This window comes from Martes martes, assembly GCF_963455335.1.
Source record: "Martes martes genome assembly, chromosome: 5".
Lineage (NCBI taxonomy): Eukaryota > Metazoa > Chordata > Mammalia > Carnivora > Mustelidae > Martes > Martes martes.
Genome location: NC_137892.1, coordinates 30,090,021 through 30,105,637, shown reverse-complemented (window position 1 = coordinate 30,105,637; position 15,617 = coordinate 30,090,021). Strand labels below are relative to the sequence as shown.

At 35.1% G+C, this 15,617-nt stretch overlaps 1 protein-coding gene across 11 annotated transcripts in view; it reads right to left on the bottom strand.

The window, feature by feature from the left end:
• CSNK1G3 (casein kinase 1 gamma 3) overlaps window positions 1-15,617 on the bottom strand; it is a 112,215-nt gene that overhangs the window by 27,314 nt on the left and 69,284 nt on the right. For 6 of the 11 annotated variants that reach the window (XM_080804728.1, XM_080804727.1, XM_080804733.1 and 3 more), the window contains 3 exons: window positions 3,423-3,508; window positions 3,220-3,304; window positions 1,025-1,173 (listed from right to left, as the gene is read on the bottom strand). In XM_080804728.1, the coding sequence (XP_080660854.1) occupies window positions 1,025-1,173; window positions 3,220-3,304; window positions 3,423-3,508 (320 nt within the window). The remainder of the gene's footprint in view (window positions 1-1,024; window positions 1,174-3,219; window positions 3,305-3,422; window positions 3,509-15,617) is intronic. The other 5 variants (XM_080804729.1, XM_080804730.1, XM_080804737.1 and 2 more) reach the window with 1 other exon arrangement.

The following is a 15,617-nucleotide window of genomic DNA, read 5'->3' as shown; positions in this document are numbered from 1 at the left end:
AGCTAATAAAATGGTTTGTTGTCAATATTTTGACCCAGATGAGACTTACATAGTGAATTCACTTTGGATCGAAGAAAAATGTAGATTAAACACTTAAATAAGCCCATTGTTCAAAAATACCTGAATCTGAGAGTTTGGTAGTTCCAAATATGGACAAAAATTCGCCAACAGCAAGCCACAATTAAAGTTTTTTAAGACATTCTTACTTATAAAAAAAAAACAACGACTAGTGAGAATAAATATTTTAAAAGTTGTCCCCTCAAAGAAAGAATTTCATGATGTGTCCCTTTAAGTGATGAGCACCAATCCTACAGTTACAGTTAAGACTAATTTTTTTTAAGTTACAAAAACTTAGAACAGTTTTGAAAACCCAAAACATGCTCTAATTTTTAAATACCAGTCAATTTAAGACTTAAGCTAAATAAAACTGCTAGTATAATTAAAACCTATAATTTAGAATTACAAATGTTTTGAGAAATGGCTGAAATAAACAAAACACAAGACTAACTTATCTTTTAAAATAACAGGATATTATACAAAAAAAAAAATTACACTCGACAGTAAGAAATAAATCAGGAACGAAAAGTTGAAAGTAACTCATTACTTTAAAAAGCAAGGGGTCCAAATATGGGGTCTCTATAAAATTCAAAGAATAATTTTAGTATTATGCTGCCTAAAATGCCCAGGAAGATGAAATAAAATGAATCCTTTAAAAAAAAATTGTTTGTGGGTGCCTGGGTGGCTCAGTGGGTTAACCCTCTGCCTTCGGCCCAGGTCATGACCTCAGGGTCCTGGGATCAAGCCCCGCATTGGGCTTTCTGCTCAGCGGGGAGCCTGCTTCCCCCCTCTCTCTCTGCCTGCCTCTCTGCCTACTTGTGATCTCTCTCTCTCTCTCTCTGTTAAATAAATAAATAAAATCTTCTAAAAAAAGTTATTTGTACTCAACTCTTTTCACTGAAGAAGCTGTACTGTGGGAAAAAAGTTACTACAAACAATCTTTCATTATATAGCACAGAGTACTCACCAACTGTTTACCAATCCAGTCATACTCATAATCAAACATATATCCTTTTCGATCAAACAAGTCAGTAAAAAGCTTTCTTAGGTAGTCATAGTCTGGTTTTTCAAAAAAATCTAGCCTTCTTACATAACGAAGATATGTTGCCATTTCTTCTAGAAAGGAATAAAAATTACTCTGATTACACTTTCCTATATACTCATTAACAATAAAATTATTTAAATGTCTAAAAACAGTGTTACAAAAATATGAAAAAGTAAAAAAATTCTACTAAAATTTAAGGAATTTAATCACAATGAAATTAAAAAGAGAAGAGAAGGGAAGAAAAATATAGGGTCAAAGGAGAAACGAGAGGTTTTACTTAACAAATTCCTCTGCTTCATTTCATTAGGAAAAGCTAGAATTTTTATTTTACATTGTTATTTTGAGTAAAAACCTTGGATAGTACTAAAGACTGAATTAGTAACTTAATGCATAATTACTTAAACACAAGCACCACACTCTGCTCATAAACTTAAGAATTTCTTTAAAATACTGATGGGAGGGACGCCTGGGTGGCTCAGTTGGTTAAGCAGCTGCCTTCGGCTCAGGTCATGATCCCAGGGTCCTGGGATCTAGTCCCATATCGGGCTCCTTGCTCAGCAGGGAGCCTGCTTCTCCCTCTGCCTCTGCCTGCCTCTCTGTCTGTCTGTGCTCACTCTCTCCGACAAAGAAATAAATAAAAAAAATCTTAAAAAAAAAAAAAATAAAAAAAAAAAAAAATAAAATACTGATGGGAACTGCTTTATATATGAAAGCATCCACACTAGCATGATGGATTTCTTCTACCATCAGGCACATTCAACTAACTGACCAACAGAGGATTCAAATTCCTAACTTGGGCCATGAGCAGAATTCTAACCAAACAAAGCTAAGCGATCTCAGAAATAAAACCGCAGCAGAGTTTAATTTTCCATTTAATTTCTGGTCATACAACAATTATTTGATAATATATAAATTTCTCTGTGCCACTGTAATTCCCAAATGTATCAGAGGTAAGTATTTTTCTTAAAGAGCCTACTTTCCTAAAGGAAAATAAAGAAAAAGCCATAAAAATCAACAGACAAAATGGTGAGCAATCAGTAAAACAGGGTTTTACCATCAGAACACAGAAAATCACTGTAGTGAGAGATGGAAGGTCACTCTCGGGTGTTTTTCTGATTCAATTCACTGACAGTGGCCAGTGAGAACAGAATCGTGCACAGCCCAACAGGCAATGAGAATGGCACCCAATGACCTTCCTCACAGGGTGACTCTCACTATTCTACATTCTAGCTAATTACCTGGCTAAGTGACTCTGATACCCCCATTTTATCCGGCAGAAATGTGTATACACTTCATAATAACACAGAGCCAGTCTGTCTACACCTACACTGCTAGTGTTAACCAAAATCTTTTTTAATCTTCTGGTTCTAGATGTTAGAGCAAAGATGAAAAATATGCAATTAAAGTTTGTTGTTCCCGAATAACGAAAGCAAACTTGAAGGGCTCCCTGAGATCGCACTGCTTGCTAATACTCCAGCACTGATGTCAGCATTGGACAGGAGGACACGCGAATATTGAAGTGAGGCATGATCTCAGTCTTGGACCTTCCAGATTGGTTCACTTTTTACTTACCGACATTAGCAACACATCATTCTTATTCCTTAACTGATTTAGGAATCAAGAAAATTTTTGTTGGCTTAATCTGAGTTGCCAAAACTCTGCATGGAAGTAAAACTATTTTTATAAAGGTACTCCCCAATGTAACATTAGCTCCTGCCAGTACTAAGGTTTGTAAGATCTTAATGTACTTTGAAAACTAAATCATGTATCACACACCTCCTTTGAGTCTGACAATGAGACTCAAATGACTAACAGTATGCACCAAAACTTTACAGCTGCATTTCTCAGCAAGTATTTTAACTTACTAGAAGTATGTCACTGATATTTTAGCTGATATCACTATCAACACTATCAAAACATGGGATTTTCTTCTATTAATTCCATCTTAACAGAGCAAATATACAAACTGTCCCTGTGGTCTATGCATCAAAGGCTGACATCTTTTAAATCACACTTTGAACTCATTTCTTCTAAGCATGAAAACCAGTCATTACAAACTTGAGCAATGGAAGTTAACTGCAGTGGTTTTCTGTGTATAAGCACATGTTATTCATTACCTGGAAAATTTTCACATAACACTTCTATTGGTGTGGCTCGTTTTGTATCTCCAATTTTCTGATACCTCTCTTTTAATGTGTCAGCCTAAAACAGAAAGGAAAAAGTCCTGAGAAGCTGGTGATGTTAAAATTAACTACTTGGAAGACAGACCCCTGACATATTAACAATTTATAAAATTCAAAAGGAAACACAAAACAATTACCTTTAAACCTTGCCAAGGAAGACTGCCTCTCAGAAAATACATGAACATATGACCTAAAGCTTCTAAGTCATCTCTTCTACTTTGTTCTGAAATATAAGAGAAACATCAATTTCACTTTCCTCTCCCAGTTAAGGATTCAAGGATTAAGGATTCAAGAATGGATAACTGACTCTTTTGTTACATATACATTAATTCCCAAAGTTCAGTATATAAACATAAACTATCTAGCGCTTACAAGCAACAAATCATGTCCAGTTAAACAATGTTTTTAACATTAAAATTATTGTGCATCTTTAAAATATGCCGCTACATTTTGGGGGGTCTTTTTGTTTGGTTGGGTTTTTTTAAGATTCCATTGGGCACTCATTGCTCTCTTGAAATATCTATCCACAGAAGTATAAAGCAAGTCAGAAAGGGTTCCATGATCAAATACAGAGTCACTGTGTACCATAGCTCCATCTTGAAGACCCAGGATATAACATATTAAAGGTTAAAGAAAAACCCCAGAGATAAAAATGATTCACTTCATTTAACTCTGTATCTCCTGAGCTTATATGAGCACAAAACATCCATCCGATATATTTTCCATTAATATTAAATACAATTAGATTTTATGTAATATATTCTTTAAAACACTTGTATTTGACCCATCCCAACATTAATAACTCCTCTGCCACCACCAAAAAAAAAAAAGCTGCTAGAACAAACTGCCATTTTCAAATTGCTACTGCTGTTTTAGTAACAAAATGTTGCACAGCACCTAACTGAGTGACAATCACAGAGGAAGACTCGAAAAGGTACTTATATTTGCTAAGTGAAATATTTTTCCAATTTTTTTTGTCACTGAAGTTAAATGCTTAAGATTCCTTACTATTTTAAAATAATACAAAAACTTTAACAATAAGAGGGAAAAATAGTACTTTAATTATAAATGTGTAAGATGTTTTATCCAAATGAGTCATCATCATACTACCTAAGCAGTACTGAATGCTTTTGAAAAAGCAAACTTTTCAAAGCCTGGCTCTGAACTAGCGTGAACAGGACAGGAATGGTTTTAATTTCTACTATTTAATCTCATTCCACAATTGTCTTCTGTAACACTTGCCACAATGTGTGTGTGTGTAGTTATTATCTAGTCTTTATCTATCCTCCCACCAGACAGCAGATTACAGGAAAGCAGATGTCACTTGGCTCATTATCCTCAGGACCAAGTATAACAGCTGCCACAGAGCAGGCACTCAACACAGACTACTTAAATAGAAAAATGAACATTTGAAAACACATCATACTAGATATGTGTCCCTTTCCTACAAGGAAACAAAGATATCCAGAAGAAAATGCATCACATTGTTAGTAATTAGAGTTATGAGATTGGAGGATTAGACAGGACATTCTACCTTCTCATTTCATATACTCAAACTGCAGCATAATGGCAAATTTTTCTCTTCTGCTTCAATTTTCTATCGTAACAATGTACACATAAGCTATTAAAAACAGAAAACTTTCAAAATAAATAAAATAGACTCAAGGTCTTTTTAAAGCCATTAAAAAAAAAGTGGGGATGTGAATAACATGAGAAAGATGAGTAATATATTTTATATATACAATTTGACTTTATTAGATCCTGGGACCCTTAGGAATAAAGAGTCATCAAAGAAAATATATATATATATTTCTGAACTCCCACTGAGAATCAGAATCACCTCTGAAACTTTTAAATGCCTCAAATGAGTGACTGATTCCTTGAGTATGACATGAGCTAGAAGAACACGCATTTTAAAAAGCTTAGCAGATGATTCTGAAATATAGCACTAAAGTTGATAAACACTAAAAAAAGAAACTCTTTTCATTGAAGTATACTTTACACATAATAAAATACATCCTTTGTAAGGGTACAGTTTGAAAAATGTTAACAATGTACACCTAAGTACCACCACAATCGACAACTACTTCCAACACTCCAAAAAGTTCCCTTATGCCCATTGCCAGCTATCCTCCCCTCCCCTGGCCTCAAAACAACCACTTATCTGCTTTCTGTCAGGCTACATTAAATCCGATTTTTTTTATAGAGTTTCATATGATAAGCGTCGTATAACATGGACCCTTGGGTCCAAATTCTTTCACTCGACATAATCTTTTTATGTTGTTGTGTGCATTGGTAGTTCATTACTTTTTATTCCTGAGTAGTATACTACAATATACTTATATATTCACCAGTTGCCGGGTCATGAGTAACTTCCAGTTTGGGGCTATTGTGAATAAAGCTTTTACGAACATTCTTGTATGAGTCTTTGTGTGGACATATGTTTCCATTTCTCCTGTGTAAAGTTTTAGGAGGAGGATTACTACCTCATATGCAAACTGTAGATTTTACTTTTTAAGATACTTCTACACTGTTTTCCAAAGGGATTGTGTCATTTTATATCTCCACCAGCAACATCTGAGAATTCAATTATATATTGAACTTGTATCCAGCAACCTTGCTTAAACTCACGTACCGGTGGGTGTAGTGCCCATTCCACATTTAGCATGGTCACTCTTTTATACTTCAGCCCTGCTAGTGGCTGTGAGGCGTTAGCTCACTGTGATTTAATTTGAATTTCACCAGTGACTAATATTTTTGAACACTGTTTCAACTGTGCTACTGCTTATTCAATCATCATTTTGTGATGTTTTACTCATTTTTTAAAACTGTACTATGTGTCTTGCTATAAAGTTGCAAGGGTGGTTTGTGTATTCTGGATGTAAGTAACTGTCAGATGCAAGTTTTGCAAACATGTGGCTTGCTTTGTTTTCTTAACAGTATCTTTCAAAGAACAGAAGTTCACATTTTCATGAAGCCCAACTTAACAGGGTTTTATTGTTTGCTTATGCTTTTTTGTGTCCTATCTGAAAATCTCTGACTAGTCTAAGGTTGCAAAGATTTTCTATTTTTTCTTCAAGAAATTCTACCATTTGGGTTCCTAAATTTAAATCTAGGATTCATTTGAGATCATTTTTCTTTTTGCTCCATGTGGGATAAGGGTTTAAACTCATTTTCTTCAATACCAATACCCTGTTATTATGATATAGTTTCTTTAAATACTATGCTCTCCACCCCTGATTTAATTTTGAACCCTTCTCAAAAACCAGTTGAGATCTGTGTAGGGATCCATTTCAGGACTCTGTACTGTGACCCATTTATCTATGTCAAGGCCAATACTACCAAATATAAGATGAAAGGGAAAAATAAAGATAAATGAGGAAACCAATGATGACAAAAAAGACACTCAATTGAGAAAACCACAAAATCAAAAGCTGGTTACATGAAAAACTCAATAAAACTGTATCACTAGGCTGGAAGTCAGAAAACACAAATTACTAGCATCAGGAGCAACCAGGGGGCACCAGGACAGATCCTACAGACATCAAAAGAATGGTAAAAGAGTATTATGAACAAACATTATACCAGTAAATTCAACAACTCGAAGAAATGAACAAATGTCTTAAAAGATAAATTACAAAGATGTGAATAGTTCTACGCCAATTAAAGAAATTTACTTTATAATCTAAAATCTTCCCAAAATATAACCAAAGGCCCAGATGGCATCACTGCTGAATTCTATTAAACAGTTATGGAATAATACTAGCTCTACACAAACTCTTTCAGGAAGCAGAAGAGAAGGGCATCTTTCCAAACTCTTTTCATTAATGATGTTACCAGTCAAAGGCATTTTACAAGCAAAGGAAAATACAGGAAATGTCTCTCATCAACACAGTCGCAAAATCCTTCAAAAGTTAATACACGATGACTAGTTCATCCTATGAATTTAAGGTTGGTTTAACCTTCAAAATCCAACTATGTAATTCACCATGTCAATAAAATATATAAATCATATGATCACCTCAAAAGATACAGAAAAAGTACCTAATAAAACATAACATGCATTGATGATATTTTTTAAAAAACTCATTTAATAAGCAATAGAAAAAAACTTCATTCTGACAAGGGACTTCTATGAAAAATCTGTAACATAATTCTTACATGGCCAAAGACACTCCTACAATCAAGAACAAAACAAGGATGTTCACTCTCACATTATCTATTCAGTGTTTATACTAGAAGCCTTGTTAGTACCCAAAAAAAAAAAAAAAAAATCAAGAAAAAAATTAAAAGGTATTCAGATTGGAAATAAAGAAGTGAAACTAGTTTTTTCTGCAGGCCATATGACTATATAGGTGGAAAATCCGAAGTAATCTACAAAAATAAAGAAACTATTAGAACTAGTACATGAGTTTCAGCAAAGTTACAGGATACAAGTTCAATATATAAAAATAAATTGTATTTCTATGAAAGTAATCAACAACTGGAAAACATTTAAAAAGCAGTACCATTTTTAGCAGCATATGAAATACTGTAGAGATAAATTTAAAAGACTGAATGATTTGCAAATACTGACCCCTCCCAAGTAGCATTCTTTGTTAAGTAGAGGAACACAGTATAAAAGGCAATTTCCCTTTAAATTCAAGGTGTGGGGCCTTAGTTACCAGAGTGCCAACAAGCCCTGATCATAAGGTAATCTTGCCTATAGGATAGTCTCAGAAAGCAGTATTGGTCTCAAAACCTATACAGTTTTTAAAAATTCAAGTCATAATATAACCTAATAAAATAAACCACTTCTGTAACTCAGCCTGAAATGTTCCTTACCCTCATTAATTCTTTTCTTTGTGTTCTTTCAACAACTGACAAATCTGGAAGTAAATTTCACCATGTAGTGAGTAACAGAAGTCATGGGGAATGCTTTATCTGTGAAACACAGTAACTAAAGAATACCTCCTCAGGTCTTTAACAGATCTGTTTCATGGGGGTAAAAAAAAAATTTCCCAAAGGTAATCTGGCCCTTATTAGGCCCTGTTCACATTTTATAAAGCACTTAACTACAAAGGCCTGTTTGAAAATGGATGTTACCCTGGAAGCCAAGATCCTCATTATAGGAACCCTTACTATGAGCAACTAAGAAATGAGAAAGTGATGATTTACTTTACAATAGGTATCATTAAAGAATCTTCTAAAGTAAGTTTTCCAATAAGTTTAAAAGTTATGTAAAGAGTCAATTAAAATTTTGCTATTTAAGAATATATGTATCACATAAAATACACAGAATCAGCACATATTAAGAGCCTAGTATGGGTCAATGTGTGATACTGATGACTGTTTAAAATTCTAACTACACTTAAAGCAGCAGTAATCTCAAAGAAGAAAACAAAGGCTCAGAAAGGCTAAGAGACAAGCCTAAAACTATGAACCTAAAAGAGAAAGGCAGAATTCTAAACCACATCTGCACTTTTTTCATTTCAGAAAGCAAAGGCAAAGTAGAACCAATCAATTAATCAAACATTTATTGTATATCTTCTGCAATGCTTTTCTACTTAAAAGTCCTACTCTAACTGAACATTATTTTCCTCTTTTTAAACTACTTTTATTCCTCACATGCTTAGAACTATTTCTATTTTGACTTAATTTCAACTTAATTTTCAGCAACAGAAAAATATTCCCTTCCTTATTAACTCAAATATACCTCTGTCAAAGAAAAAATATATCAAATGCTTAGAAGCAGAAAACTTTCTAATATATACATAAGTATTTGCGAAAAAATCCTCATTACTGCATTTTCCTACAAAAATGAAAAACAATGAGGCCAAAAGACAAAAATAACACTAAATACAGGCAAAACAAGAGAGCTCAAAAAAACCAACAAAAAAAAAACCTCTCACTGAAGAAAATTTAAATCATTCTTTATATATAAACAACAACAAAAAATTACTACAAGCAAAGGTTTCACTTTATATTTCCTTCTAAAATGTTGAAAATTGTTTTTCCCTAACAGCGCCCCCCACAAAAAACTCTTCTTCTTCAAAATTCACTGAGCTTGTTTACATGTTCCAACACTACATAATTAAGATGGTTTTTGTTAAATGAAAACACAAACCTATTTAGCAAAAGAAAAGGCACAATTATGCAAGACAATGTGCAGCAACAGCTACCAATCCAGATACCCAATGTTGCAATAACCAGAATGCATAAAGAAAAAGAAAAAAGTTTTCAGAGCAATGGAACCCAGCATATGCATTCACCTGATTATAAAGAAGTGCTCTTGAAATCCAGTTCTCTTAATTTAGATAAAATCCAATAAATTTGGCTATCAAGGGAAGCAAACCAAAAAAAAAGAGAACAGTAAAGTACTGCCAGCAACAGTACTACACATGATAACAAACAGTATGCTATGAGACATTTAAATACCAATAAAAGCCTTTTAAAAAATAACTACTCTCAGACTATGAACCTATAGCAATCGACACATAAGAAAAGATGCTACACATCCTATGTCATCAGGAAACACAAATTAAAACAAGATAACACTACTGCCATATAATGATTTATAGGAAATATATATTTGGGGGCACCTGGGTGGCTCAGTGGGTTAAAGCCTCTACCTTCGGCTCAGGTCATGATCTCAGGGTCCTGGGATCAAGCCCCACATCGGGCTCTCTGCTCAGTAGGGAGCCTGCTTCCTCCTCTCTCTCTGCCTGCCTCTCTGCCTACCTGTGATCTCTCTGTCAAATAAATAAATAAAATCTTTAAAAAAAAAAAAAGAAAGAAAAGAAAAAATATATATATTTGGTCATTCAGATGACCAGAATATATATCTCAAGATATATTAGGTCTTTAGCCACATTTCATGAAAACACTTCAGAGCCATAAAGGTGAAATGGGTGTTTGGTAACTAATGAAGATGAATCTTGAACCCACCCTAGATCACGGGCTGGTTGCCAGGGAGACCAACCTTATGATTAGAGGGTTGGGACTTTCAGTCCCAGCCCCCAACCTCCAGGGAGGGAAAAGAGGCTGGAGGTTAAATTAGCCAATGGTCAATGCATTAGTCAATCATGACTATGTAATGAAGACTATGTAATGGCTAATTTAAAAACCCAAGAGGACAGCTTTCTGGCCCTTTTGGGAGAGCTTCCACACTTGGGGATACAGAACACCTACATGTGTCACCAAGCCAGGGCCCAAGCTGCACAAAGACAGAAGTTCCTTTGTTTGGGCTCCTATCCTACATCTGACTGTTGATTTGTAACCTTTATCATGTCCTGTAATAAACTCGTAAACCTAAGTAAGTGCTTCCCTGAGTCTACAAAACCACTCTAGCAAAGGAACTTGAACTTAAGGAGGAGGTAGCTGGAGCCTCTAATCTGTCCATGATCAGTCAGAAGCACAGGTAACACCCTAGAGTTTGCAAGTGTTATATGAAGCAGGGGGTTGGTGAGTGGTCTTGTAGGATGTAATCCTTAATCTTGGGATCTGATGCTATCTCCAAGTAGACAGTGTCAGAATTTAAGCTGAACTTTCAGACATGCTGCTGGGGTCTGAGAGCTTCTTACAACATACTTTTAACATATGATCTAGCACTGTCCTTGGTATTTACCCACAGGAGATGAAAACTTAGGTCCCACAAAAACCTCCACATGGATGTTTATAGCAGCTTTATTCATTAACTGCCAAAACCTGGAGGCAACCGAGATGCCCTGCAGTAGGTGAACTGGTGAATAAACTGTGGTACATCCAGACAATGGAATATTGCTCAGCATTAAAAATAAATGAGCTATCAAGTCATGGAAAACCATGGAGAAACCTTAAATGCATATAACCAAGTAAAAGAAGTCAGTCTAAAAAGGTTACATATTGCTTATTTCAAATTATATGGTATTTGGAAAAGGCAAAACTATGGAGTCAACAAAAAGATGTGGTTGCCAGGAGTTTGGAGGGTGGGAGGTGGGAAGCGAAGGATGAGTAGGTGGGGCATAGAGGATGCCTAAGGAAGTGAAACTCTCCTGTATAATACTATAATGGTTCATACACATCATTATAAATGTATCCAAACCCATAGAATGTGCAAGACCAAGAGTAAACTATGGACTCCACAGAGGATAATGATGTGTCAGGGTAGGGGGGGGTGCTGCCTGGGTTGGGGCAGGGAGTATAAGGGAAATCTCTGTACCTTCTGCCTAATTTTGCTGTGAATCAAAAACTGTTCTTAAAAAAAAAATGCTCTAAAAAATTACATTTAAAAAAAGCACTACTATTTAAATGCATTTTCTCTTAACTTATTTAAATCAAGGTATACATCCTAACATTCTCTAACTGAATTTGAGGGTATCACCATATAATAGTAATCACACAAAATTTACAAAGCTGAGTCATCCAGAAAATGTAAATTATGTTCATCGTATTTTGTTTAAGAAAGCGAGGAATTGTGCAATTCATTTTTAAACTGTTATAACGTAATTATAAAATGTAAATACATGTTTTTCAACTGCTAAGAAGCTGTTTGGGAGCCTAAGAGCTGTCCTCAGGAATTTGGGCAATTAACCTAGAAATTATATGAATCACACACCATCAGATGACAGCACAGAAAGAAGACATTTTTGTAAAATCATAAATTCTGTGATCCCTTCAGAGCTTACCACTCAGAGGCTTGAAATGTCATTCTCCTATGCAACACAGACTTTTTTATTAGCATTTACAAAGCAACTGGCAGTTTATTCTTCAAATCCTAATCCCTTAGTTCATGAATATTCAATATTAATTTAAAAAAAAACAATTCTAATACTACATAGTAAAGAGAAATGCAGAGTATTTACTTCAAATGACTTCAACAAGACCAGTTTCGTCATGAAAGGAAAAATGAGTGATCCAAAGGAAGATTATAAAATGAGGTTCAAAGCAGTTGACCAAAACAAAAAAAAAGTCTTGAAAAAGTATTAAAAATAAGACACTCAAGCAGACACAATTTTAAAATAACATTTCAACATAATAGTAAAGAAGGCTTCCACTAGAGCAGACCACAGAAATCCACGTGTCACAGCTTTATAAGATTTCATCTTGAACAGTGACTCAAGAAGGTATAAGAAGGTACACAAATAAAGACATCTGCCTACTTAACATTAATCGTGCAATGAAGATAGATAGATAGATCGATCGATCACAGGAATAAAGAGGCTAAACTCCACACTGTGATTTTTACACTATTCCAGCTTTTTCCTTTTTAAATCTGATACAGTGCACCAATCTCCACAAAGGAAAAATACTTATAAACGTGCACAAAGGTCTGTCTGACCAAATTCTCTCTTTTGAAATGCTCATGTGTGTAGAAAGTCCTTGAATGCAAGAGTAAAGAATGAGTAAGAAGGCTTTAATTCTTCTTAAAAGAGTAATCACCAAAGTCCAGGCAAAGCCAAAAGGAAAAAATACATAAGCAAATTAAAATCACTACTAGAAGATCTTGGGGCGCCTGGGTGGCTCAGTGGGTTAAAGCCTCTGCCTTCGGCTCAGGTCATGATCTCAGGGTCCTGGGATCAAGCCCCGCATCGGGCTCTCTGCTCAGCGGAGAGCCCGCTTCCCCCTCTCTCTCTGCCTCTCTGCCTACTTGTGATCTCTGTCTGTCAAATAAATAAATAAAAATAAAATCTTTAAAAAAAAAATCACTACTAGAAGATCTCATTTTCACTACTTTTTCTTTTCTATCTGTTCCTGACTCCTCACAAAGCTGGTGCTTTAAACTCAAAACAACACTAAAAAGCCCACATTCACAGCCATCTCACTTATAAAAATGCTTTAACTCTTCAGCACTTAAACTCACATGACTTAAGCTTACTCTTAATTTCTTAAAAAACAGGAAATCATGTAATCTGGGAAACAAATTTTCTCTGCCCATCTACTTCCCAAGTACTACATAAAAATTAAGAAGCAGGGCTTTTGTAAATAGGAGAAAGTAAGGATTAAAGCCTTTGTTCTTTGCAATACTTGCCAAAGAAATATTTTGTTTTCTTGCTGAAAAAGGAGTAAAAAGATTACTGTAATAGTTAAATGCCATTTCCCAAACTCTGAAGGCTTTTCCTAACAGGGACAAACATATCAGATTCACTTTGCCATTTCTACAAATAGAATGCTGTTACATGTGCCATTGTTCGGATAAAAAAAACATCGGGCCATAAGGAAGTTGTGACTTCATGTCTCACAATAAAATGGTGGTGAACCTTTGTTAGTTGTTATGCAACAGTCTGTTAACAACTACCATGAAATGAAAATCTCTCACAGACACTGTTCGTATAAATACAGGTGTGCCTGACTTTAACAGAAGACACAATCCGGAAAATTGTGTATCTACACAATCTTATTTTAAATCTGTCACAAAAGTTTGCTATTGAAAGGCACTCACCCCAAAAATACTACCTGAATGCAACTAATTTTGGATATTTGAAACTTACTTTTCTTAAAGTAAGGCAGATTTATATTTTTCAGGGATTTCAGACAGCTGAAGAGAAAAAATACCACAGTTCTTCTATCAGGAGCCTGTCAGGGAACACACTTTTGTAAGCAAGTGCTATTAGTTCCAACTGAGAGGAAGAAGCAGGGAATGTTATAGAGAGCAGGTAAGTCTCGGAAGAATGGTCAGAGAAGAAGCTATGACCAGGAGTTGAAGCCTGGGTCACATTACTGCTAAGGTCCTGAAGAAAAAGTGTCTGTATACCACAAGGTACATTTAAGCAGTGATGATGGGTAAGTGCTGACTGGTTTATGTTTCTATTTTTCCTTATGAGTGAGATGTCAGGGATGGAATCTAAAGGCAGAAAACAAAGACTGACTTTCTCTGATATGAAAACTGACCACGGTTTGAGACTTCAGAATAAACTACTATAAACATAACCTAGAACTGATTTTTTTTTTAGAAGGGCAAAGAGGTAACCCAATGGGAAAAAATATGGTATCATAAAAAGAACCTCAACCCTTAATTCACACCATATGAAAATTAACTGTAGACTGTAGAAGAAAACATAAAATGTCTTCATCTCCTGGAGACAACGATTTCTCAGGATTCAAAAAGTAATGATCATGAAACAAAAAACAAAAAACAAACTACCACCACATATCCACTACAACAGCTAGAATGAAAGAGGACAACTCCAAATAGTGTCAAGACTGAAACAAACTGAACTCTCATTCGTTACTGGTGGAAACAGGAAATGGTATGAATGCTTTGGAGTACTGATGGGCAGTTTTTGATAAAGTTAAACGATACCTACCATAGGACCCCAGATCTTGCTTTCTGTATAACATTGTCCAATAAAAGAACCCAGGGAAACTTGAAGAAACGTCTGTTTCTGGGTCAGAGCAGAGAAACTACAAGATGAATCTGGAACAAGTTGTAGCTCCAGAAAGTAAAGTTCTCAAAGAATCAGGAGGATAAGCCAAAGGACAGAGCAGCCAGCTGGACTGGGCAACCAATGGCCAAATCTGGGACAACATGAGTATCGAAATAAATAATGACAGCAGTGAACTATACTACTTTCAGTAAGAATCCATGAGTACTTACTTACTTTAGTCAGTAAATGGGAAAAAAAGAAAAAGCTTCTGCTTACATTAGATTATCAATAAATACATAAGGACTGATGAATTAGAAAATCATCAATGGACGGTAACTAAATCTAGTGGGTAAAATTTGATGAGGAGCAACATATTTGTATTTACATAATCTCACAAATTCACTTACAAAATACTTTTGAATGGCAAAGGGAAAATAGGAAACTTGTTAAGTATAACTGAGCAGACACTACACTAAGCAAGGGATGAAAACTACGTGCAACCAACTGACATCATACACCACCTGACATGACACACTGACAACACATCACTTGTGATTTTGTGCTACAGATGCACACTCAAATATAATCATGAAGAAATTATGAGACAGACTCAAATTGAAGACATTCTATAAAATATCCTATAGATACTCCACAAATATGAAGGTCATGAACCAAAAAGAAAGGTGAAGGAGTGTTCCAGATAAAGAGACTAGAGAGACGTGACAAATCAATGAAATACATGTTCCTGGAATGAATCCTTGACGGGGGGGGGGGGTGGGGAGGGACTGTAAGAAACTCTGCGAGGTTGATATTATTTTATAAGGAATCCTCTTTAAAAAGTTAAATAATTTGTTTCAAGTCATACAATTTCTATACTGTAAACAGAACCACTAAGGTATGTACTCTCAGCATTCAATGTATTGGGCAGGATGCCATCTCCTTGGCTGGCTGTACAGAAAGCCAAAGTCTCAATCAAAAATCTTCACACATACATTAAATGCAGTTAAA